The sequence below is a fragment of the Mus pahari genome, chromosome 6 (genome assembly GCF_900095145.1).
Source record: "Mus pahari chromosome 6, PAHARI_EIJ_v1.1, whole genome shotgun sequence".
NCBI classification, from domain to species: domain Eukaryota; kingdom Metazoa; phylum Chordata; class Mammalia; order Rodentia; family Muridae; genus Mus; species Mus pahari.
Genome location: NC_034595.1, coordinates 57,455,647 through 57,479,210, shown reverse-complemented (window position 1 = coordinate 57,479,210; position 23,564 = coordinate 57,455,647). Strand labels below are relative to the sequence as shown.

The window sequence follows — 23,564 nt, the reverse complement described above, 5'->3', positions numbered from 1 at the left end:
AATCTTTGCACTCTGTGTAGAACATAAAGGTTCCCCAAACTACCAGGCTTTCTGCAAGGAATATTGCAAGTAGCAGTCTCCAAACACAGCCTCCACCTCCTCCAACGCTCTCCACCTAACAGACCTGGGAGGAGGCTGGCTCCAGCTGGGTGGGGCTGAGAGCAGAGGCAGGGAGGTGATAGCTGGGGATGGGAGTCTGGGTAGCTGTCAAGGGTTGAGGGTAGATTTAGAACAGGTGTGAAACCTGATGTGAGCAGCTGGGTGTGGCAAAAGCTGTTCTCATCGGCAAGCCTGCCAGTGACTTCGGCCCCCAAGAACTGGGGGGGAAGTGGGGAGCTCTTGCAGGCAGCTCGTCGGCCCACAGTTCTGGGGATCTGTTTCCCTCTGCTCATTTTACTGGTGAGCTGTAAAGTGCTAAATGGCATTACCCTCCCCTTCTCTAAACAAGAGGAAAAAAAAAATTAACAGCCCAAGAAGGAGATGGTTCACTTCATTTGGCATCCCGCCACCACCATCCACACAGGTTGCTTCCCTGGGGGCTGATTAGGGAGAGAGAGAGAGAGAGACCCTGTTCTGCACAGCTTTTAGCTGCTCCCACCTTCACTGTGAGCACCCAGGCTAGGGCTGGAGGCTGGAAACCAGGTCAGAGCGCAACCTGGCTGCCAATGCCGCACCACAACACTGGAACACGCGCGCCAGAACGGGAAGAGAAGAGGACCAGAGGGCAGAGTCTGCTCCAGGCTACTTGGCTTATTATGCTCCTGTGACCCCAGAGAACAAACTCAAATTGGGGGGAGGGGAGAGTTTCAGAAAAGAGTTCAACTCAATAAAATAATGTACCTGTTGAAAAACGAACTGATTCTTTTTGCTTGTGGATCTCTTGCTTTATTTTTCCTTTCTTTTATTAAAGTTTATGTCTTCTTCCATTTCTTTAGCTTTCCAGGCGGGCTATCACTCTGTAGACCTGGAGCTCACTATGTAGCCCAGGCTGGTCTTGATCTCAAGCAGTCTTGCTTCATTCAGCCTAAGTATGATCTGCTATACCTGTCCATCAGTTAATTCGTCTGTGATGTGGTACCCTGCCTATCTGCTGTATGCAACTCTTTACAGACACCCCTTCGAAGAACACGCAATGCTTGGGAGTCCTGCTTTAGATGGGAGGCTCGGGTGGATGAGAACTAAGGTTCTTTGCAACTCTTAGACCTTTGAAACAGAATCTTGCCCATTTTTATAACTTTTAATGTCGTTCATTTATGCCTCTTAAACAGATGTTTCCAGATGCTTAGCGGCTGTAAGACCCAGGAGAGAGCAGGCAGTGGAAGGGCTGTAGGTTCCTGTGGCTTCATGACACAGTTATCCTCCCAGCCACCCAGTGGGCAGAGGATTCTGCAGGGCTTGTTGAAGAGCAGCAGCCAAAAGTCAGGTTCTGGGACAGCACATTCTTTACTGCACTGCTGAGGGGCCGCTCAGGCTAGCCAAGGATTTGTAGATCTTAAATCCTGAAGGTGGTCTTTTCCTAATTGCTGGATCTAGTCTAGACTGCCACCTCTCTGAAGGCAAGGCAAAGACAGGGTTGGTTCAGGTCCCAAGATTGTTCTGGAGTTTGGCAATTTGCCTGGCATTTGGCCTGTGCTTGCTAAGTACTTGATGAGAGAAGAAACAGAAGAACAGGGGGCTCTCCTAGCTCTGACAGGAGTAAACCTGACAAGGCCACATCCCTGAAAGGACCATGAACGGGGAGGCAGTTTTGAGCTTGACCTTGGACAAGTCTTTGGGCCTCAGTTTTCCACTCGTGGAATTGGGGGGGGGGCAGTTTGACATGATGCCGGGCAGGAGGTACAAAGACCACGGTTCCGGCTGAACTTTAAATCTCAAGGGACCCTGGCCCACAACATCCAGGACTATCTTTCAGTGGGGCAGGTCAGGTTCATGAGAGATGGAAGAAGGCAAAGGACTTCCTGGGCTGGGGGTGCCTGTGAGCTGAGTACGCAGGACAGGAATGACTGCAGAAAGCCAGCGATGACGTAAGATGTGGAAAGGCAAGAGGTTAGACAGTTTGGGAGCAGAGGTGGGGTGGACAGGCTCAAAGGGCACCAGGGAAGCCTAACTCTAACCAAAGACAACTTATCCATACGCCTAAGGCTAGGGGCAGGTGGAGGTGACTGGTATGGGAATGGGGCTGGTCTGGCTCAGTCCTGACTCTTCGTCTGTCTGGGACCTTGTTCATGTCTGTGTCATCCACGAAGTGAGGATGAAATGCCACCTGATCTATGCATAGCACATGGTGGGCAGCCCGGGAAACAGATCCTTTACTTCATTGACTTTGGGTTAATGTGCAGAGGACCCTGAGGGAAATTAGAATGGGCGTCTGCTGGCCACTTATACAATGTGTGGATGAAGTTGCCAGAAAAGTCCTTGAAAAGGCTGCAACGCAGTGAGCATGGTGGTTGGACTATGCTTGGCCCAGGGAGTAGCACTACTAGGAGGTGTGGCCTTGTTAGAGGAAGAGCGTCATTGTGAGCAATGAGACCTTCCTTCTAACCACGTGGGAGACAGTCTTCTCCTAGCTGCCTTTGGAACAAGAGGTGGAGCTCCTCCAGGCCCATACCTGCCTGGATGCTGCCATGTTCCCACTTTGATGATAGTGGACTGAACCTCCGAACCTGTAGGCCAGCCCAATTAAATGTCCTTATAAGAGTTGCCTTGGTCATGGTATCTGTTCACAACAGTAAAACCCTAACTAAGACAACGAGGTAGCATAAAACGATAAAATGAACAACAACAACAACAACAAAAAAAACCCTAACCATGGCAGGAGCAGGCGGCAGGGTGGGCAGGAAAGGCAGAAAACAAATGTCACTGATTTCCGAGTCCTGTCAAATCCATTTGTCTACTTAGTGAAGCAGAGGCTCAGAACAGGGGCTCCCATTCTAGGGGAGCCTGTAGGCATGGTCTTGGGTAGAGAAGGGAAGAGTGGGCCGGTGGAAGAGAAGAGGTTCTGGTCATTTGTGCTGTCTATTGATGAGTCGAGCCCTGGCTTCTACAGCAGCGAGAAGAGTGAAGCAGAGAGTGTCACCATCTAAAATGGGAGCCGTCGGGAGACACGAGGTGGAAAGTCATGTCCTGATTATGTGCGACCGGCTGGCACTCCTGGAGTCTCAGGAGAACTTACTGTAGAATTTTGGGCTACATCAGCTCTTGTGTGGCCCGAGCCATTCTATGATTTAGAGAAGTAGTTCTCAACTTGGGGGTCATGACCCCCACAGGGAGCACATATCAAATATCTGCATTATGATTTATAACAGCAACATTATAGTTATGAAGTTGCAACAAAATAATTTTATGGTTGGGGGGGTCACCACAACATGAGGAACTGTAGTAAAGGGTCACAGCATTAGGAAGGTTGAGAACCATTGATTTAGAGGCTTGTGGGGGGTGGGAGGCAAACTTCTACATTTGCAATGGAGATTGTAAGTGTATAAGATTCCTAGATTCCCTCCCATGCCTAGAAGGTTTGAGATAGAGGCAGGTGGAGGCTCCAAAGGGGTACATCTGTAAGTCTCCCCAAGAGCAAAGAAGTCAAGTAAAGGTGTTCCTAATGAGTTTTATTTCAAGGACTCTGGGAAGCCTTCCAAGAAGGCTGACCAAAGCAGAAGCCTGCTGGAAGTGGATGGAGAGGTAGGAACAGGCTCTGAGCCTCTGGGTTTACGTCAGGCCTCTGCCTGCACCCAGGCACAGTGCCACCTCGGCCTGGCTTAGCCAGACTTTTCTGGCTACAGGACTTGAGATCCACTTAGCTAAACTTTCCGTGTGGCCCTTGGGAATCCAGTGGTAGTCACTCGGACATCAGGGATAGAAAGTTACTTCTGCGACAGCTATCTTTTCTGTCAGGAGATTTGAGCCATCCTATTTTCTGTGTGTTTGTAAAACTTTCCCTCAAGCAGGCAGTTTTCCAGCGGCCTCTCATGCCTGCTCCCAGACGCCTTTGCTCCGCAGAATTTCCTGCCAGTGCTCACTTTCTGCCCTATGGGTATTTCAAATTGATAAAACGTTTCAAAATACCCATTCACAATTTCCGGGTGGGGGGAGGGGCAGGCGTCTGCTTTGATTTCCCCCACTCCAACCCCCATGTGGGAAACGAATCCAGGCCCTCATGCTTGCTATGAAAGCCTTCTATTAAACTGTAGCCCCAGTGCAGAAATCATTCTGGTCCTGCTCACCCTTCCTGGTGGTGCGTCTCGGGTGCTGTGACTAGATTCAGTCATCCGGGTAGGACCTCTTCGGGCTGGTGACTCCACAGGGTATCAGCCCCTGACTCAGGAGGATACTCGACTTTTGCCAGGCCCTCCAGTGTCCTCACCCTCGTGCTCCATGGTCTCAAAGAGCAGTCGCACCAGTGCTGGCCGTCCCTGGGCTACTAAGGCCCGGGCCAGACCCAGGACCTCTTCCGTGTGGCCACGCCACACACGCTGCAGCTCCTGGCGCAGCCGTGCTGCCGGATACTTGCCCTGGGCATGGCGCAGCCAGACGTCCACCTCGTACCCCACCTCGCCATCGCTCAGCTGCGCCTGGCTCCACAGGGCCAGCAGTGCCTCGAGCAGGCAGCCGAAGCCCTCGGTATGGCTGGATCCCTCGTCGTCCAGCTCCACTGCACGCTTGAAGCAGACCGCAGCGTTGGCGTCCTCACCCTGGACGCGTAGGCATTTGCCGCGCAGCAGTTGCAGCTCGGGCAGCGTGTCGCCTAGCTCCAACTCACCGGCCTTCGCCAGGAAAACCAGAGCCTGGTTGAGCGCAGCCTCATCCACTGCCAGCAGCTCCCGCATGGCATCCACGCCCATATAGTAGTAAACCTGGGGGCCAGGGAGAGAGCATAAAAATGAGAAGATGTACCCGGGTTCTAGTCCCAGCCCCTCCATACCTAACCTTGAACAAGCCCTTCCATGAATAATTAGATGTGGTCACCTGTGATAGCCCTTCCCTGACCACGTCATGGGCTGACTGCTAAGAGGGGTGGAGAGGGTTGGGGAGGGGGCTTCTGAACACCCTACACACATTATTCCATTCCACAGAGCACTGGAGGAGGCGGGCAGGGTGTACACCATTTCCTCCATTCTATCCTCAGTACCCAGGCAGCCCTTGTCTTTCTTACCTGACTGATATCTAGGTAGGTCCTGAGGCTTGGGCACACCTTGACCACTTCCTCAAGGTCAGCTTTGGCACAGGCCAGGTGGTTCCTGTCAGGCATACCCCCGAGCCCCACCTTGGCTCGTTCCAAGTCATGGACATAGGCTCTGATTCGGACCTGCAGCAGAGGGGTATCTTAGAGGAAGCACTCCACACAAGACATCTACCTTTCTTTTTTCTTCATCCAATGAAAAAGCCAGATTGCTTCTCAGCAGCAACTAGGGACATTCGGTGTGGCTGCAGAAAGCCAACAACCAGGGACATCCTGTGCGGCTGCAGAAAACCTGCCATTTCAGGCCAGGACCCAGGAGTCTTAGTTCTGTGTGAGCTAGGGTAACTACTCCCCATTCTAGACCTGTCTCTCTGCTTATATATTGAGGAGATGGATGAATGAAGAACATTTCATTCATTCATTCATTCATTCATTCATCCATTCAGTGCCCCCACGATCAGCTGGTAGAAGTTTCATATTATCTAAACACCATTTTCTAAGCTGAAAACTTAGCAGTTCACAAAACCTACTGTGTGTCAGGCACTGAGGCGACACTGAGAACAAAAGGACAAAGCATCCTTTGGGCTCGTTGATAACAGGGAGAATGATAACACAATAAATAATGAACAGTGTTAGGAAGGAAAAATAAAGCAGGAGGGAACAGGAGATCCTGGCGAGCACTTGGACAGTTTCAATAAGATTGTCGCGAGACGGAACCTGAGGTTTTGTCAGACCCTCGGGAAGGGAGCAATAAAGCCAACTGGCTATCTCTGAGGAGAGCACCCTAGGCCAGTGAGCTGGGAGAAACCAAGGGCCTGTTGGGCAGAGCTCTCTCAGCCAGACCTGGGCTCCTGGGCCACACCATGGGCTTAAGCTTCCACCCTGACCTGTCCATCCCTTCTGTTGTTTTCCTGCTTGCTCTGGTCGGATAGGCAACAAGTGTGACCTTAGGAGCCACAGGGAACAGATGTGCCTGTCATTGTCACAAAGTGGATGCAGGACCCCAAGGAAGCTGGCTGCCTCCCTGAGCCATGCCCATCCACAGCCTGGCATATGTCTTACCTCCTGGGGGGACTCTTGGGGGCACTAAGCCAGAGCACAGCATGAAAGGTTTCTGTAATGCTACCTTCTGATTTTACAGTAAGCATCCTATTGTCAGTAACAACTTTATCAACTGCAGGGAAGACGTTTTCTGCTTTTTTCCCATAGCCATGGAGACCAGACCAACAGCACGTTGACTACCTGGTCAGGTGAAAGGTAGTGGAGAAGATGATGAGGGGTGGGGGTGGGGTCCTTCTTGACTTGAGAAAAATGATTTCAGAGCTACAGATGTGACCTCAACGGCTGGGTTCTGCAGGGTTGTGGGGGTGCCAGAGGCGGAGCTGGGCCTGAGGGAGGCAGCTTTCACCTCAGGGTATGACTAGCAGCGTTGGGGACACGGTGCAGCTCATTCTCTCAAGAGACAGTGAAGCTGCTAAAATGGACCTAATGATAGTGAACTCTTCAGGTGTGCTGGCTTCCATGTTTACACACATGACCACACTTAACTCTCTTAGCTCAAAGCATTGTCAGGTGCCAAGATGGTTCCCAAGCCCTCCGCCAGGAAGCTTCCAGGGCACGGGCACCAGGCTCTTTGCCCCTGACCTTTGCCTTCTTCTTCCTGGTGGCAAGTGGGGCTGCAGGCTGACTTGCTCACCTTGGCCCTGGTGCAGTATGCCTGCCAGTTGAGCTCCGGGTCTGTAAGCACCGCCAGGGCCATGTTGCAGGTTCCTATGGCCATGTCCTGCTTTCCCAGGAAGTGGAAGATTTTGGCCAGGCGATTCAGAATGGGAGGTTGGTTCTTAGCAATCTCAATGGCCTAAGAAGGGATGGAGAGGGGAGTAAGGCATAAAGCTGTGCCACCACAGCCGCAGTTCCCACCCACCCATGGCCAACATCCACCCGGCTCAGTCATCCAGCAACTATACAGGATCCCTTTGGGCAAGGCTCCCCAATCCCTTGGAGTCTAGCTCGCTGGCACATTCTCAAGCCTTTCCTCCGCTGTCATGGGGCTGGTACGGGGTAAGATCAGGGTCAGTCTTACTCTCTGTCCTCATACTTACGGGATTTCCAGCTGAGCCAAGCTCTCCCTGGCAATGTTGGTATTGATCGATACCTGTTCTAAATGACTTGTCTCAGGGTTGCATGGCCCGAGAGCAGAGCCAGAAAGGAGACCCCAGGAAACCTAACATCTTCTACTAAGCTGCTGGGGGTGAGAGAGAGAAAACATGGCCAAGGGAAAGGTGTGGATACAGGCTCCCAGAGGAACTGTGCCAGAGCCTGTTTCAAGGCTGGAGGGATGGGCGTGGGCCAGTTTCGGTGGGGAGGGTATTGGTCTTGGGCAGAACAGAGCAGGCATGGGGGAGAGATGGAGAGGGGGGCTGGAGTAGAGTCCTTCCTGGGTGGGTCACACAGTGGGGTTGGCCTAGAGAAGCAGAGAGCTCTGGGGGAGATGTGGGAGACCCAGTTTGCAAAGTAGGTGTACCCGGGTCACATACATACCTTGCCAAAGCAGTCCAGGGGCTCTGTGCCTGAGTACCCACACTCATGGACACCCATGGGGGTGGTAGAGAAGGTGTCTCTCCTCTCCAGCAGCATGCCAACATAGCACCAGGCCAGAGCTGGGTGAGGGCAAGAGAGGGTTTCTAGGGAGCAGTCGGGGCAGGGAGAGCCCCAGCATGTGGGGGCCAGCCCCTCCTCTGTAGGCATTAGCCCCCATGAAGGCCAGGGACAGAGGAGAAAAAAAGTGGAGGGAGGATATAGGATGCTGAGGGTGTGACACGATTCCTTCTAGTGCACACTGTTTGTGTCCCAGTATGTCATACAGGAGATGTCATTCAGGGTTATAGCTCTCCTGGTCTCTAGTGTGTGTGTGTGTGTGTGTGTGTGTGTGTGTGTGTGTCTGTGTATGTGTGTATATCTCTGTGTATGTGTGTATGTGTGTATATCTGTGTGTGTCTGTGTTTGTGTATGTGTGTATGTCTGTGTGTGTCTGTGTTTGTGTATGTGTGTCTGTATGTGTATGTCTGGGTGCATCTGTGTTTGTGTGTTTGTCTATGTATGTGTATGTCTGTGTTAGTGTGTTTGTGTGTGTGTCTATGTGTGTGTGTCTGGGTCTGGGTCTGTGCTTGTGTGTATGTGTCTGTGTGTATGTATGACTGTGTGTGTATATGTGTGTCTATGTGTCTATGTGTGTGTGTATGTATGTCTGTGTATGTGTGTCTGTGTTTGTGTATGTGTGTCTATGTGTCTATGTTTGTGTACGTGTCTGTGTATGTCTGTGTTTGTGTGTGTGTGTGTGTATGTGTGCATCTGTGAGTGTGTTCCTGTGATTGCTGTCTGGCCTTAGAACAAATGACACACCTGTGTCATTCATAGCCTTCTTCCCTAACCACAGATGGGGGGGAGGTGGTAGGGACACAAGCTACACAATTCAAGATGTGGGTCCATGTTATTGCCTCCTCGGTGAGTTGTTTGTTTTGTATTACCATGCAGCACAGGCTAGCTTGGCACTCTGCGCCATTCTGCCTCAGTTTCCTGACTATAGAGGCAAAGGCCCCAAATAATAGCAAAACCCCTATTCCTTTACAGTCTAGCTGTGACCTTTGCAGCCTGGCCTCAAGTGACCCATGATGGCTAATCCCCAGAGATGCCAGGGCTCCTCACATCATGGCCACTCTCGGAAACGACTTACCGTAAAGGTTACTACTAAACCAGATGACATGAGGCGCAGCCACTCTACCACACACAGTACCCACACAAATGGCTCATGAAACAGGCCGAGTAACGCCCCCTCAACTGCTATAAAAGATCTCTCCCTCAGTGGCTCTCTCTCTGGAAGCTTCCCTGCCACTTCCTTGAAGTGTATTTCAATCTGTTCTCTCCTTGGCTGTCCCCGTATTAGTGACTTGTTTTACCGACAGTGTCCAAGCCTTCCATAAGCTGCTTTACATGCCACTCAGCGCTAGGACCAGAGTCTGGTGTCACACCTGGGACTGCTATACCCTACAGTTGCTTTATTTATTGGGTCAAGGAGCCTGGACTTTCTTGGGTAAACAATACGATTGTGCGATGAGCCGGGGTGAGACACAATGAGAGACAGGGCTAGAGGCAGACAGAACTATTGCCAGGTACAGGACAGCAGGACAGAGGCTACTACTCTTCAACCCTGCCTGGAGTTCCCACCTTGGTGTCTGGAGTCTGAGGACTTGAGGACTTCCCCGAGCAAGGCCAGAGTACGGTTGAAGGCTGGCAGCCTCTTCTGCTCCTCACTGCCCATCTCCAGAAAGATGCCATCCAGCCTATGGGCAGGAAAGGGTTATGGCCCCCATCTACCCCTCCCAGCCATCCCCAGAATGTTGCCATGGTGTCCACAGGCTCCTTGTCATGGGAAGGCTGGCCCACCTCTACTCCATCTTCTGCCTGGCTTCCAGGCCACACCCCCTTCCGCCATCCCCAACCCATCTCCAGATGCAGGTCTGACCTGATGAAGAGTGTTGCCATGGTGAAGTACCAGCTCCTTTTCTCTTCTATTGGGATCTAGGAAGCAAAGGATGGGCATGCTGTATGGCGGTTATTGAGATACTCAGGTCGTTGTTTACAAGTCCTCATGCTTGTGAGCTTGAAGAGGCAACAGGTACAGTGGGGAGGCCTTTGACCCTCAACAGCCCTGATGACAGTGCCCTGCTGGGCTTTACTTCTCTGATCAAAGGGCACTGGAGACTAGTCACATGAGCCCCCTGTGAAGTGGTCACTACAGAGAGGTGTGGAACACCTTTTCCTTTCCCCAGCTAATTCTACGATCCTGGCTCCCCCAGCCTTGGGCTTTGAGCAGCTGGGATCTTCCTTTTCCTTCCAGCTACTCCTTCTTCTCTGGGCTCCGTCTCACTTCCATCTTCCTGAGAAAGCCTTCCTGGGGATGTTAAGTGAGTCTGTTCAGCGCAGCCTCCCCCAGCCTCCCTGAATATTTTCTCATTATTATTCTTGCCAACCTCACTGTGCATTTAGACTGACTTGGGCACTAGATAAAATATTTATGCTGCTATTTAAGGGAGTAGCTCCTCCTGCCTGGGAACAGGAATTTTAATGAAAACCAATAAAATCCCCAGTGCATGTCGGCAACTCTGCCTCCGGCTCTTGACCCTCCCTCCACATTCATCTCCCCAGCCCCTCTTCTGCCTTCCCAGCTCAGGAGCTCGCTCCCCCTTACTACCCACCCCCGCACTCCCTTACTCCAGCAACATTCAAACCAGCCAGCATTTCTGAGTACCTCTGAGGTGCTGTAGGGATGTGGCCTCAAATGGCAGCTGAACCCTGACATTGCCAGGTTCACGAACAGGCTGGGGAGACAGGCCTGGGTATGGAGAGAGGCCTGGGGTGCGTGCCAAGGTTCTCATGCAATTGCCTGGATCTCATAGCAAACCTAGGACCCAGGTGTTAGCCCCAGTGAATACACTGGGTGCAGAGAGGTAACATGACTTGCCCAGGACAGCACAGATGGAGATGGCAGAGCTGATGTTTGTTTAGCTCCATAGCCCATGCTCCAGACACCGAGCTCTACTGTCAAACCCTGAAGGAGGAGCAGAGTCTGATCCTGAGAGTGATGCGGACCATCTATGTAGGATGATGTCACACCCAGCTGGTGTTTCTTTCTTCCTGTTTGTGTTTGTTTGGTTTGGTTTGGTTTTTTGGTTTTTTTTGGGGGGGGGTTGTTTTTGAGACAGGGTTTCTCTGTGTAGCCCTGGCTGTCCTGGAATTCTCTCAGTAGACCAAGCTGGCCTCAAACTCAGAGATCTACCTGCCTCTGCCTCCCAAATGCTGGGATTAAAGGTGTGTGGCATTACTACCTGGCTAGAGGATATATTTTCAAGCTGGGTCTTGAGTAGGTTGTGACACTTCTGAGAGTGGGACTGGGACCAGGGTATCTGGTGGGAAGGAGGCTGGCTTGAACGAATGTTTGGGATACAGAATTAATAACCGGGAGGGCAAAGAATACTGTGTATACGAGTAATGTAGAGGGAGCCAGAGCCAGTGAACGGGATCCTGGGTAAATCCCTCTCTTTCTGTCTATCTGTCTCTGTCTCTGTCTCTGTCTCTGTCTCTGTCTCTGTCTCTCTCTCTCTGTGTATGTGCGCACATGTGTCTGTCTGAAGGAGACATCTTGCATCTGAGCTCCAGAGTGGCATGACAACTTACTGGGACAGGTCCAGGAAACCTGAGCCCTAGAGAGATCTGCTGTGTTTCTTAGCTAGTGTTGCCTCTGATTGTTTGCATGGTCCAAGGCTGGGGAGGAGTGAAGACAGGAGAGGGAAGGTGGGTCCCATCTTGAAAGGCTTTGGCTTGTCAGGAAAGCCAGGTGTAAATCCTCAATTAGAATGGGAAGGATGCAGGAGCCACGGGAGACTGTAAGAGATGTTCTCTCTAACCCAGAAGTTTCTCCAGGCCTTTCTGGAGAAGAGGCACTAGAACAGGGTCCTCAAGAAGAAAGGGAGCCACCCAGAGGGATTAAAAACTATCCCAGGAGGGCTGGTTATTGTGGGCAGAAAGCCAGAGATGTAGGAGAGTGGCCTATGGTGTCTACATGTGACCAGAGCTGGAACCCCTCACCCAGGGAGCTGGGGAATCAGCAGGGAAGAATGTCAGGAAGCCCCACAATACCAGGCTTAGAGTTTGGAGCCCATTTGTGGAAAACAGTTGGGAGCCATAGCAGGGGTTAAAGCTGGGTTGTGCCAACCTCCCACATGGAGGAAGGAAGCGCCACACTTCCTTCCATGACCCCATGACAAAAGATGGGGCCAACACAGGAGCTGATGGGATGGATTCTGGCTTGGAATGAGCAGATCACAGGCTGGCGGCTCACACGCCTGAGTGGTCCAACTGGGTGACTACAGGGATGAGTACTTAGTGACTGCATCCTTAACTGCAAAGGAGGATAGTGCTGCATGCCTCTGGGGCCTGTGTGGGTGGGTCCCTCCTAGGGCAAACACTCATTCTATCTGTCCTGGTGTGGGCTGGCCTGGGGGTGCTTTGTCTAGTGCAATCTATTTTCAATATCCAAAGAGTCATAGGATTTCATGGCCTAGAGCCTGAAGATACCCCACCTCTCCCCATTCCCTCTTCTCTAGGGCTACAAGGCATCTTTCTTACTTCCACAGGACCCCGGTATTGGATGTATTGTCTGCTTTGCTTTGTTTTGCTTTGAGACAGCATCTCAGTATGTAGCCTAGTCCCGGACTTGTCGTGTAGCCCAGGGTAGCCCATTCACTATGTAGACATTCCTTTCATTGGCATTCAGGTCCAAAGACCTGATTCCCTCAACTCGCATGGTCTGTGAATGACAGAGCTGGGAGTTCAACTCCTTCCTCCACGGTCCTAGCCTCCAGTCTTTTCCACAACACTGTTATTGATCTCCTTATTCTATATCCAGGGACACTGAGGCCAGAGAGGCAGAATAACTCCATGTGAGATAATATCAAGGATTACAAGTGAGTCCTTCCCCCACCAGTCTGCTCACTGTCAACATCACCGAGTTTATAACCCAGTTACCGGTTCCATGATGGAAGCAACATCGCCACCTGGTGGAACTATCCCTGAATTACAGGAGCAGCTCCTAGGCCCTCTCTCTCCCTACCCTCCAAATTTGGAGGCTAAACTGATTTTCCAAAAATGTAGGTATTGGAATAGGACACGTGACGAATCTCAAATGTAGCATGTCATACTTGTGAGCGGGATTCAGGCTTCGGGCTGGCTTCTGAGTTAGGGACGGGGTTAGTGGCCATGGAGTGGAGGCCTCAGAGTGCCGCTGGGTTTTCAGCACCCTGGAGAAGCAGCTCCTGGATGCTGTTCCTCCATAGTCCAATGCCAGCCTGAAAATAGCCTGGTCCCTTTAAAAATCCTGGCTGTTTTGGAAGTAGCAGCTGAAGCTGTTACCAGGGGCAACCTGGCAAGTCACGGTGCACTAAATTAAACAGGCCTGTGACTGCCCGTGCGCTCCTGCCCAAAGAGGGGCTGCTTGCCTCTCCCGCTGCAGAACCTCAGCAGGCAGGCAAGGCGCATAGCACCAGGGTTCCCAGCTCCCAGAGGGAGCCTGGGAGGGGGCAAAAGCTGAGAGTACTCTGGAAGGAGTTTCTGGGACTGCCCGGCACGGTCTCTGTGTGGGACACCCAGTACTCAACCATCATCAGTGCCCTGAAGCTCTGACAGTGGCCAGCCAGCACCAGAGCCTTGGCTACAGGGTGGCCTCCACCCTGGGGCAGATTCTCAGCAAGGGATCCCATGAGACCCAGCCTGAGTGTATAGTGACCCTGGGACTAACAGGTACAGGTGAGAGTGACGGATGGCTCTAGGGCTGCCCTGAGCACCAGCTTCATGATCCTCTGAGTCTCTCGTCATTTTGTTCCTCCTGAGATGGGAGTAGCAGGCAGAAAGCCATGGAGGCTACCGGCTTCATTCTCTCTTTCAGGCCGCCTCTGACTTTAAGTTCACATTTCCCCCACACTATCAAACCGCAAAGATCTAGGGTACCAGGGTACCACAAAGATCTAGTGGTTACCGTTTGCAAAGCACATTGAGCTTAATTAGGGCTTCAGAATGTCCTGTGTGGAAGGGAAAGTGGGGAAACTGAGGCAGGATAGTGTCCCCAAAGCCTGGACTGAGACTTCCTCCTGGCATTCTTTACCCCCAGCCCCACCCTCCACCCTGTTTATGAGAAAGGGCCTTCCTGCACATTCTGAGCTAGCCCAAAGCTTGCAATCATCCTGCCTCCACCTCCTGCTAGGATTATAGGGGTGCATCTCCACACCCAGGCTTAGCTTTTGTTATATTGATAGTCAAACCAATAAGTAGTGCCCCTGATCCATGGCCTCTTCATCAGCCCCTGCCTCCAGGTTCCGTGCCCTATTTGAGTTCCTGTCCTGACTTCCTTTGGTGATGTTACAGTGCTATGAAAGTATAAGCAGAATAAACCCTTTCCTCCCCAACTTGCTTTTTGGTCAAGGTGTTTCATGGCAGCAATAGAAATCCTGACTAAGACATTTGGTTTATTTTGTTTGTTTTGTTTTGAGACAGGGTTTCATACTGTAGTCTAGGCTGGCTTCAAACTCGTGGCAATCCTCCTGCCTCGGTCTGGGTGTGCTAGAATTGCTGTGTGAGCCACCAGGCCTGACTTAGAAATGCAAACTCCTGACTCACTCCTCTGTGACTCTAGAGGTGTGGCTGGGGGTGGGGATGGGGGGGTTGGTTTGCTTACTGTGCTAAGTTTGAAAGCCATTGGCTGGACTGACTGGGGGGTGGAGTGAAAGTGGACTGACACTTTTTTTTTTTTTAATGGGCCCAAGGATCCGTCTGTTCTCCTCCAGGAAGCCTGAAGAATCTGCTTCTGTGGCTGGTGGGTTAAGGGACATAGGCAGGTGACCTGGCAGTACTGGGATAGGATGCACTGTCACAGGGCAGGTTTGTGTTAACTCAGGCACCTCCATAGGTGGTCCAGAGACAAATCGCACTAAACCCACGGTTTACAGAACTGTAGGCTTCTGATTAGACTGCACAGTCAGCCAGGTTCTCAGACAGTGTTTGCCCAGCAAGGTGAACTTTGTCCTGGCAGCCGCTCCATACATTCCAGGGAGGCCCCAGAGAGCTGACTAAAGATCTCCTGGGAGGGGACTGATGGAAAGGAGGAAGGCTCCTTCTGGGCCAGTGGCTACACCGGTACCTGCTTCTCGCAGCAGCCTTGGGAGGTATAGTTAGTGTCTTCCTCATAGGGATTAGAAAACCGCCTAAGAGCCACAGTTCAACGCCACAGCCCAAGCAGAAGGGCCAGGCAGGATTCAGGTTCTCACCTGCCTCCCTCCAAAAACTGGTCTTTCGACTGCCAGAAACAGTCGGGAGGTGTCAGACCTGCCTAGGAATGTGTCCTTCTGGCTGGAATGTCTTCCGTGGTGACAGAGCGGGCCAGAGCACCTGGGACAGGACAGGAAGAAGTCCTTCCAGCCCTGCTGGGGGTACTATGCCTCAGCAGGTGTGTGGAGTAACAGAAACGTGAGGCCCTCTGCTCCGACCAGGGATCCCAGAAGGTCACTGAGCCAGCAGCCACAAAGCGTTGGCAGGGTAGCAAACAGGCTGGTGGGGGAAGTTTAGGAACTGGATGTGACACCTAGGGAGTGAGTGTCTGTCATCATCCTGGGTTCCCTAGAGAATTCCACCTGGAGGACTTCAAGCTCCCTGCTGTCCCTTTGTCATGTCTTTCTGGCCCTGTGGGTCATCTTTGCTTCATGTGGTCCCCACACTGACTGAACTGTGAAGAACCATAGCTCTATTTCATTGTTGTGGATCTGAGGCAGACTCCAGGGTCTGTAGTGGCTGCGGGCCTGAGAGAGTCCAGTGTCCCCTCAAAGAAGGGCAGTTCGTCTGACTCTCCTCAGCTCCCCAGTGCACTAATAGCCACCGTGCAGCACCCTGTGCACATTCTCTCTTCTGTCAGACATAATTGAGTCAGGTGATGCTAAGAACAACTGACATCTAGGGTCCTGTGTCTTTGAGAATATGGAGACGTGGCCCTCAAGGTTACCGGATGGGTGGGATGACAAGGCGGCGGCAGCCCCAGAAGCAAGGAACAGCAAAGCTGGGGGACTTTGGGTGTCACCGAGGCAGGGATGCTCTACCCTGAGCCCATGCACCTGACTGTGGTCCCTCCCTGTCACTCATGGCTGCATGCCCTTGGGCAAGCCTGCACCTCTCTGAGCTTCTGCTCTCTCATGTGTAGACTGGCGCTAATAACGTGGCACTGCCAGCATTTCTATGAGATGATGCGGAAAATCACAGGCATGTTTGGTACCCAGCTCATCAGCCCCTGGCCTGGCTTCCTCCTCCTGTTTCCGAACTGGATCAGGGCACTCAGAACTGTGGAGGTGCGAGTTCCCAACTGTGGCCATGTGCACACAGGGATCCTGTGGACATGTGTGCCCAACTGTACCCACATACATCAGGAACCCTGTGGAGGTGTGTCCCCAACTATACCCGTGTGCAACAGTGATCTTGTGGATGTGTGTGTGTGTGTGCCCAGAGGCAGCCATGTAGACACGGGGATCCTGGGGCTGCTGACTCAGAGTCCCCTCCAACCCCGCTGGGCATGAAAGATGGAATGCCCGCTCTGTTTGTGAGACAGGTCTGGGGTATCACCCCCCTGCCCTCCAGCATCACCCAAATGACATAAGTGCACTAGACACTTGCTTTCCCTCTGGAGCCTGCCGTGCCCTGCATGTGAGGGAAACACAGTGTCTGACAGGCAGTGGGTCTGTGAGGCCCGAGTTAGACACCAACATTTACAAAAGTGAACTTCTGAGCTCACACAGCCCACAGGCTCCAGTTCGGCAGTGGGTCTTACCGTTACAGAGGCCTGGGGAGGAGCTTGTGTGTGAGTGTATGAGCGTGCACGTGTGTGAGTGCTCACTTGTGTGGGCATGCAGGTGTGCAAATGAGTGTTCATGTGTGTTCACACATGAATCTGCACCTATGTTAGCAGGCGCGTGTTGCACAGGACCACCCATCAAGCAAAACCACCACCATCTTCAGGAGTTCTCTTTACACACAGCCAGGAGTCCCTGGCTGTCCTGGAACTCACTGCATAGACCAGGCTGACCTTGAATTCAGAGATCCGCCCACCTCAGCATCCTGAGTGCTAGGATTAAAGGCGTGCGCCACCACAGCCTGGCAAATTCTGTGTTCTTAATGTCCATGGAACCTTGAGATTTGTGACAGCGAAACACTGAAAATCAATCTCTGTCTCTTTTTTTCTCTCTGTCTCACTCTATCTTCTCCCTCTCCCTCTCCTTCTCTCCTATTCCCTCTCCTCCCCCCCCCCGTGTGTGTGTGTGTGTGTGTGTGTGTCTGTGTGTGTGAATGTGTGTGTGTATGTATGTATGTGTGTGTGTGTCTGTGTGTGTCTGTGTCTGTGTATCTGTGTGTCTGTGTGTGTAGGTGATCTTCAGAGGAAGGAAGGAGTGATAAAAGCCACCCATCTCTTAATAATTTTGTCAAGAAAGAGGAGCCAGCCTTAGAAAGATAGCTCAGGGGCTGGAGAGATGGGTCGGCAGTTAAGAGCACTGACTGCTCTTCCGAAGGTCCTGAGTTCAAATCCCAGCAACCACATGGTGGCTCACAACCATCTGTAATGGGATGTGATGCCCTCTTCTGGTGTGTCTGAAGACAGCTACAGTGTATTCATATAAATAAAATAAATAACTTAAAAAAAGAAAGAAAGAAAGAAAAGGAAGATAGTTCAGCAGTAGAGGGCTTTGTCTAGTGTAGCAAGGCCCCCAAACCTCCCAGCAGGGAATGAAGAGCAGAGCACAGACATCCCAAACCCCCTCACACAGGTTACAAGTAGAACACCAGCCTCCCTCGTTTCCTTTTGAGCAGCCACTGCTTTCCAGCAGTCCTTTGTCCTCTGGCCTCAAGGAGCTCCAGGCTCATCCTGCCTGCCTGCTGAGCCTCTCCTATCAGCTAACAAACCTCCTGCATTGCACTAGCTGTGGTAGCCATGGCTCACCTCCACATTCCTGCAAGTGGTGGTGATTCTTGCGGGAGTCCTTTCCCTTACTCACCGCCCTGAGAGCCTCCATCTCAGCGATCTTCCCAACAGAGGGTACCGGCTTACCTGAGAGCTCTCAATACTCCCCATCCCAGACTTTTGAGAGTGTCCATGAGAGAGGGAGTCTCACTCTGCCCCCCTTTTCTGATCCCAGAGAAAAGCGAAGGCCTTCAGACAAGTTAGAATGGGACTATTCAACTCCCACTTGCTGGCTCAGTGCCCTCGGGCAAACTGCTAAGCAGGCAGGCCTCAGCTCCCAGTCCTGCAAGAGACCCACAGGGTTCTGCTGGAAGATGCAATGGGGAGGTGCCCGAAGTGGGCAGCTGTGTGAGGTTCCCAGGAGTAGGTGACATGCGGGCTAGGCTCTGATGGATGTATTTGCTCTAGGGATAAAGCTGCATGGGATATCTGGAGAATCATGTTAGAATTGCAGTGAAAGGGGGCTGACAACGTCAGGAAAAACGTGGCTAAAGTGGAAGGTGGGAGCCCGTTTCAGAGGCCGTGTCAGATTGCTACAAAGTTTCAGGCTGCCTCTTTCGGTCTCTGAAGTCCTGCTCAGTAGGCTCCTGCAGTCGAGCCTTTGCAGACTCCATGCTGGCAGCAGTGTCGCCAGCCTACTCCTGTCAGCAGATTGCTGCCTCTTCTAGAAGCTTCCACAGGTCACTTCTGCTGGAAAGTGTCACTTCTCTGGAACTTACTCACTGCTCCTCTATTCCACAGGACCTGGATTTTTCCAGGTCACTGCTGATGCCAACCTTGGGTCCCCATGTGCCACTGAAGTCCACTTCCACTGTCAGGCCTATCTAGGTCTGTTTAAAAAGTGTGTTCTTCTGTATACCACAGAACATCTCAGGCAGTGGTCCAGAGCTCAGTACTGGCACCTGTGAAGTCTGCACGGAGGCCAGAGACGAGTGGCTTGTTAAAGCCACACAGCAAAAAAACAGTAACAGAGCTGAGTTCTCATGGCCAAGCTCCTGCCTGACTCTGATTGCCAAAATCATCACCGTTGCCGTGTTTATTGAGCACCTATGTAGTACCAGGTACTTCATGAGCGTGGGCTCACTACTCTTTGGCATATGGGGTAGAAGGCAAACCCTAACCCTCTCCTGGCCGCAACTGTTCCCAAGCAACAGCCTCTTAGTGTCCCATCCTTTGGCTGATCGCCGGCTGGGCAGTGCCCACCGTGGCTTGTGGTGACTATACAGAGAAGAGCTGTCCTCTGTGTGCCTGCCACTCCCAAACCTTTGCTTCCCTGACCACCTCTACTAGGAAGCCTTCCTTCCCCCAACCCCATCCTGAAAAAGACCTTGGTGGTTATCAAGGGAGCTTCCTGTGTTATTCCACGGGTGAGAAGCAGACCTGTGGACAGAGACCTTCCCCGTGGGTGGCCCTGACACTGAGTCTCTGAGCCTCAAGCTCCCTACCCAGGGCCTTTTAAGCACCACACTGTTGCTGTGACCTGTGATCACAGCCACACTCAACACACAGAGTGCTGGCTGTTCTACCCATGCCTGACACCTGGCATTTGACTTCAAGTTCAGGCTGGAGGTCCCAGCTCCCATCCACACTCCCAGCTACACCTAGCTTGTGGTAGCGGGGGGAGGCTTCATAGGTGAGAAAATAGATGTTCACCTACGGCTGCCTCTGTGCAGGCCCTTTCTAGGAACTTTACAAACATTAGCCCTAAATTATGTCATCAACCAAATGGTACCACCATTATACTAATGTGAAAACCCATGACACATATCACGTCATTATCTCATTTCACTGAGAGGGAAAGGGCACGTGGAGAGCCCGGTATTGGTTGAGTGGAGCTGGAGAGCCCAGAGAGCCTTGAACTTGCACTCCCAGTCTAAGTGTCCTCTTGACTTGTACCCTGCACTGTTGTCCTGAGGTCAACTCCATGCCCTCCAACGGGGCCTCGCTAAAGTCACCACTCCAACATTTCTCTTTAAGAACTTGCATCTTTTGGTGGAAAAGACGCTCGAGATGTGTGCAGAGGCTTTGTGAACAGTGTTGTGCCAGGGCATATCGCTCAAGAGAATAACATTCCCACATCACTCTTCATCAGCCTTAGTGACAGGCAGCCCCCAGTGAGCCCACCTGCTGGTATTTCTGACCTGTATGACCCTTTCTCCTGCAGTGAAGGCCAGACCCAGTGACATGTTTCTGAGAACCTTAAAACAGACAAAGTATCAACAACCAGCTAGGAGCCATGTCCTGGTGTGAACTGGTATGAACTGGTATGGCTGTAGATGGTCCCCAGTCAGGCAAACCTTTGGAGGACACCATAGCCACACCTAAATCCCAGGGATGCTCAGTCATAAGTGCTTATTGTATAGACTGCTTGAACACAGGACTCTTGGTCTTCAGGATAAAGGACAGGTATGCTAGGATCTATTTAGTGCCGGGACCTTTGAGTATCACTGTGAACCAGTGACACTGGTTTACAGTGAGAAGTCAGATGACCATTGTGCCCCCTCTCAAAACTGTTGAGACAGAGCTGGAGGGACAGGCTTGAGGGACAATTGGAACAGGGCTGGGGAAGCTGAGAGGGTGCTGTGACCTGCCTGGAAACATGGAGGCGTCCCTGGAAGGGAAATTCTGAAGCAAATCTGAGAGCTACAGGGGGCCATGCAGGCCACAGGAGCAGGATGTACCCCAGGAAGAGACAGGTCAGACACAGGAAGGAAGAGAGCTATGTGGAGCCCACCCACTGTGGACGGACTGGATGTGGGGTGTAGTGAAAGCCTGGATGGAGGACTGAGGGCCTAGGATGTCACTCAAGCCTAAGAGTCACTCTGCCAGCCCAGGGGGTGGGGGGTGGGGCAGGGAGGGGAGGGGAGGCTGGGTTGAGGATGTAGCCAGTGAAGATGCAGCAACTGTATCAGCTGAGTGAAACATGGCACAGGAGATCAGAGCTTGAGAATGACCACAAAGCCAGGCAGGACATTTCAGAGGCTGGGCTGCCAGAAAAAGCTCTTATAAGCGGAGGCAGTGGCAAAATTGGGGTTTAAAAGGATAGGTGGATGAGGGAAGAAAGGAGGAAGAAAAATCTGCCAACTTTTGGTGTCTGATTGTACCTCTTACTTGCTGGCAGAGGAGGGAGAAGGGATTTGTTAGCCTGATTGGAGGATTTGTCTTGGTGCTGAAACAGAAAGGCAGGTGGGCAGTACCCAGGAACGCCCACCCAGGAACTACCCGGTGACCTGGGGCGGGAATGGTGGCCGGCACCCCAGCAAAGGAAATGAATGACCACAGTCCTTTCAGCACCCACCTGCTGACCATAGCCCAGCGCTTTGTCGTAGAGGGCGATGCCCGCCTCCAGCACCTGCGCGCGCTCCTCTGGACTGGCACAGCCCACGTCGAAGCCATGCGCATATCCCTGCTCCGCCAGGCAGCGGGCAGCGCGGAGCCGGGGGTCTCCAGCATCCTCGGGGTCCCCTTCCAGGCCCATGAGGCTGGCCAGTCGCCCGGCGGACGCCTCCTCCTCTTCCTCCTGGCCCAGCTGACCGTAGACGTGTGCCAGATTGGCCCAGGCGTTGAGGTTGCCAGGGTCTTTGCGGGCCACTTCCAGGAAATGCTCGCGGGCATCACCCAGCTCCTCCAGGTAGAAGGAAAAGGTTCCCAAGAGGTGACGCACGGCAGGCAGCTGCGGGGTGGCCACCAGCTCCAGCTCCTGCCGCAGACCCTCTCGCTGGAGCTTCAGGTCCCGGGCGCGCAGTTGGGCGGGTGAGCGCGGCTCGAAGTTGAGCTGCATCTCCAGGTGGAAGTGGCCGGGCAGATAGTCCAGCTCGTCGAGGAGGGTGTCCAGGTCCTCGGCTCCAGCTTCGGGCTCCGTCATGGCTGCCCCTGACTGCCCTGGCCTCCCCTAGCTCCCAAGGACAGTGGATGGGGCGGCCCCGGAGGGAGCCCCGGACGGCGGTCCCGGGCACCTCTTGCAAGTGGGTGGTTCCCAGAGCCGGCCAAGGACTCGCCCTGTAGGTGTTTCCGCTTTCGCTGCTAGACAGCAGCATTGCACAAGCAGGTGTGCCTGAAAAACAGGTGTGGTGCATTGCCAAATGGGAGGCTCACAAACCCAGAAAGTGGCAAGGGCAGATTTCGACTACTCAGCAGATGAAGAGAGAGGTTCAGGAGAGAAAGGGGCCAAGGTCACAGAACTAGGTCATGCTCAAAGAGACCTGGAGCCTCGGGTTGCCCAGGCCGGCCAAGTCCTTCCTCCATTGGCAATGCTCCACCCTCTGCACAGAGCTGTCAGGACAGGCCCTTCCAGCTGAGCAAGCCTTGCCCACTCCAGAGCTGTGTGTGTGTGTGTGTGTGTGTGTGTGTGTGTGTGTGTGTGTGTTCTAGAGTGCTTCCGCTGAACACAGCAGGCCCCCGCCCCTCCAGTCTGTGCATCTGACCTCTCAACTGAATACCTTGGCTCTCCTCTGCTCAGCAGTGGGCTCAGACAGCAAAACTAAGGTGCCCAAGTGCTAGGTCTACTTTTGTTTCTCCATCCCTAACAAAGTATACTTCGCCTTTCCTCCCCTGTGACATGACGCAGTTCCGTATGAGGGACCGGGAGATACCTAAGTAAACCCGAGGGATGCCTGCCCTGGGTATGCGTGGGCTTCACTCCTCCGGATCAGTGTCCAGCCGGTCCTGATCCCTGCTCTGAGACTGCTGTCTTCTTGCTCTATGCTATCTCCCTCAGGGGTCGCCTGGCTTCTAGTGTGCAAGTTGAACTGGGGTGCCCTGTGTGATAAAGCAGAGTCCCCTGTAGACTAGGCTTTCTGGCACGTCTGGACCTTGGACTCTCCCTCACTCATCCTGAGGCAGGGCTCTTGCCCCCCTTGCCTCAGCCTCGTTGGAAGGAGGCCAGCATTTTCACTAGAGAAAATAGAGCCAGTTAGTGAATTTGAAGAAACTATGACTTTAGCAATTTTTTCTTTCTTTCTTTCTTTCTTTCTTTTTTTTTTTTTTTAAAGATTTATCTATTTATTTTATGTATGTGAGTACACTGTAGCTGTTCAGGTGGTTGTGAGCCACCATGTGGTTGTTGGGAATTGAATTTAGGACCTCTGCTCGCTCTGGTCAGCCCCACTTGCTCTGGTGGGCTCCGCTCGCTCTGGCCCAAAGATTTATTATTATACATAACTACACCGTAGCTGTCTTCAGACACACCAGAAGAGGGCGCCAGTTCTCACTACAGGTGGTTGTGAGCCACCATGTGGTTGCTGGGATTTGAACTCAGGACCTTTGGAAGAACAGTCTTACCTGCTGAGCCATCTTACCAGCCCTTTAGCAATACTTTCAAGTCAAAACATTTGGATGCGATTTGTGCTGGTTTTAGACTTTAATGTAACACATTTAATAATGTTTTAGCCTTTTAGAATTTGTTTTGGTGGTTCCTTTTTATTTTTTGCTTGCTGCGAGTTTCTGCCTGCAGCAAAACTCACTTTAATCCGGTATGGGTTCATCCTGAGAGGTGGGCTGGGCTGAAATGGAATGTGCGAGAGAAATTTGGAAGCCAGGACAAAAATATTCTGATCGAGGCGCAAAGTTTAATGTAGGAACTCAGTTTATATAGTGTGGGGGGAAAAAAACCCCAGCCCCCAGCCCCCAGCCCCAGTCTTTGAAAGCACAGGTGAATGTCCGTAGGTGGGTCCAAGGGATGTTGTCTTCTGGGACATCAAACAGTCTTCTCAGCAGGCGGTGGAGACACAGCGACAGCAGAGCAGCTCTGGCAGGTCTGAAGTTTTCCACCGGTGGATCTGGGCT

The 23,564-nt window shown here is 52.4% G+C and overlaps 1 protein-coding gene across 1 annotated transcript; it reads right to left on the bottom strand.

Annotated features, from left to right (window-relative positions):
• Window positions 1-3,590: 3,590 nt before the first annotated feature.
• Window positions 3,591-21,782, bottom strand: Ttc22 (tetratricopeptide repeat domain 22). Its single transcript, XM_021201032.2, has 7 exons — window positions 21,079-21,782; window positions 9,699-9,754; window positions 9,401-9,516; window positions 7,718-7,836; window positions 6,873-7,034; window positions 5,150-5,302; window positions 3,591-4,850 (listed from the first exon to the last, which is right to left on the bottom strand). The coding sequence occupies exons 1-7, from the start codon at window positions 21,643-21,645 to the stop codon at window positions 4,317-4,319; spliced, it is 1,707 nt and encodes a 568-aa protein (XP_021056691.1). The 5' UTR covers window positions 21,646-21,782; the 3' UTR covers window positions 3,591-4,316.
• Between the last annotated feature and the right edge of the window lie 1,782 nt (window positions 21,783-23,564).

What these genes read in the sequence shown, in the direction of transcription:
- Ttc22 (XM_021201032.2), bottom strand. Translation starts at nt 21,645, where the DNA reads ATGACGGAGCCCGAAGCTGGAGCCGAGGACCTGGACACCCTCCTCGAC. An exon ending in CTCAGACTCCAGACACCAAG is followed by an intron (nt 7,837 to 9,400) that starts GTGGGAACTCCA and finishes GCCCTCACCCAG; the next exon opens with CTCTGGCCTGGTGCTATGTT. An exon ending in CCTACCTAGATATCAGTCAG is followed by an intron (nt 4,851 to 5,149) that starts GTAAGAAAGACA and finishes CCTGGCCCCCAG; the next exon opens with GTTTACTACTATATGGGCGT.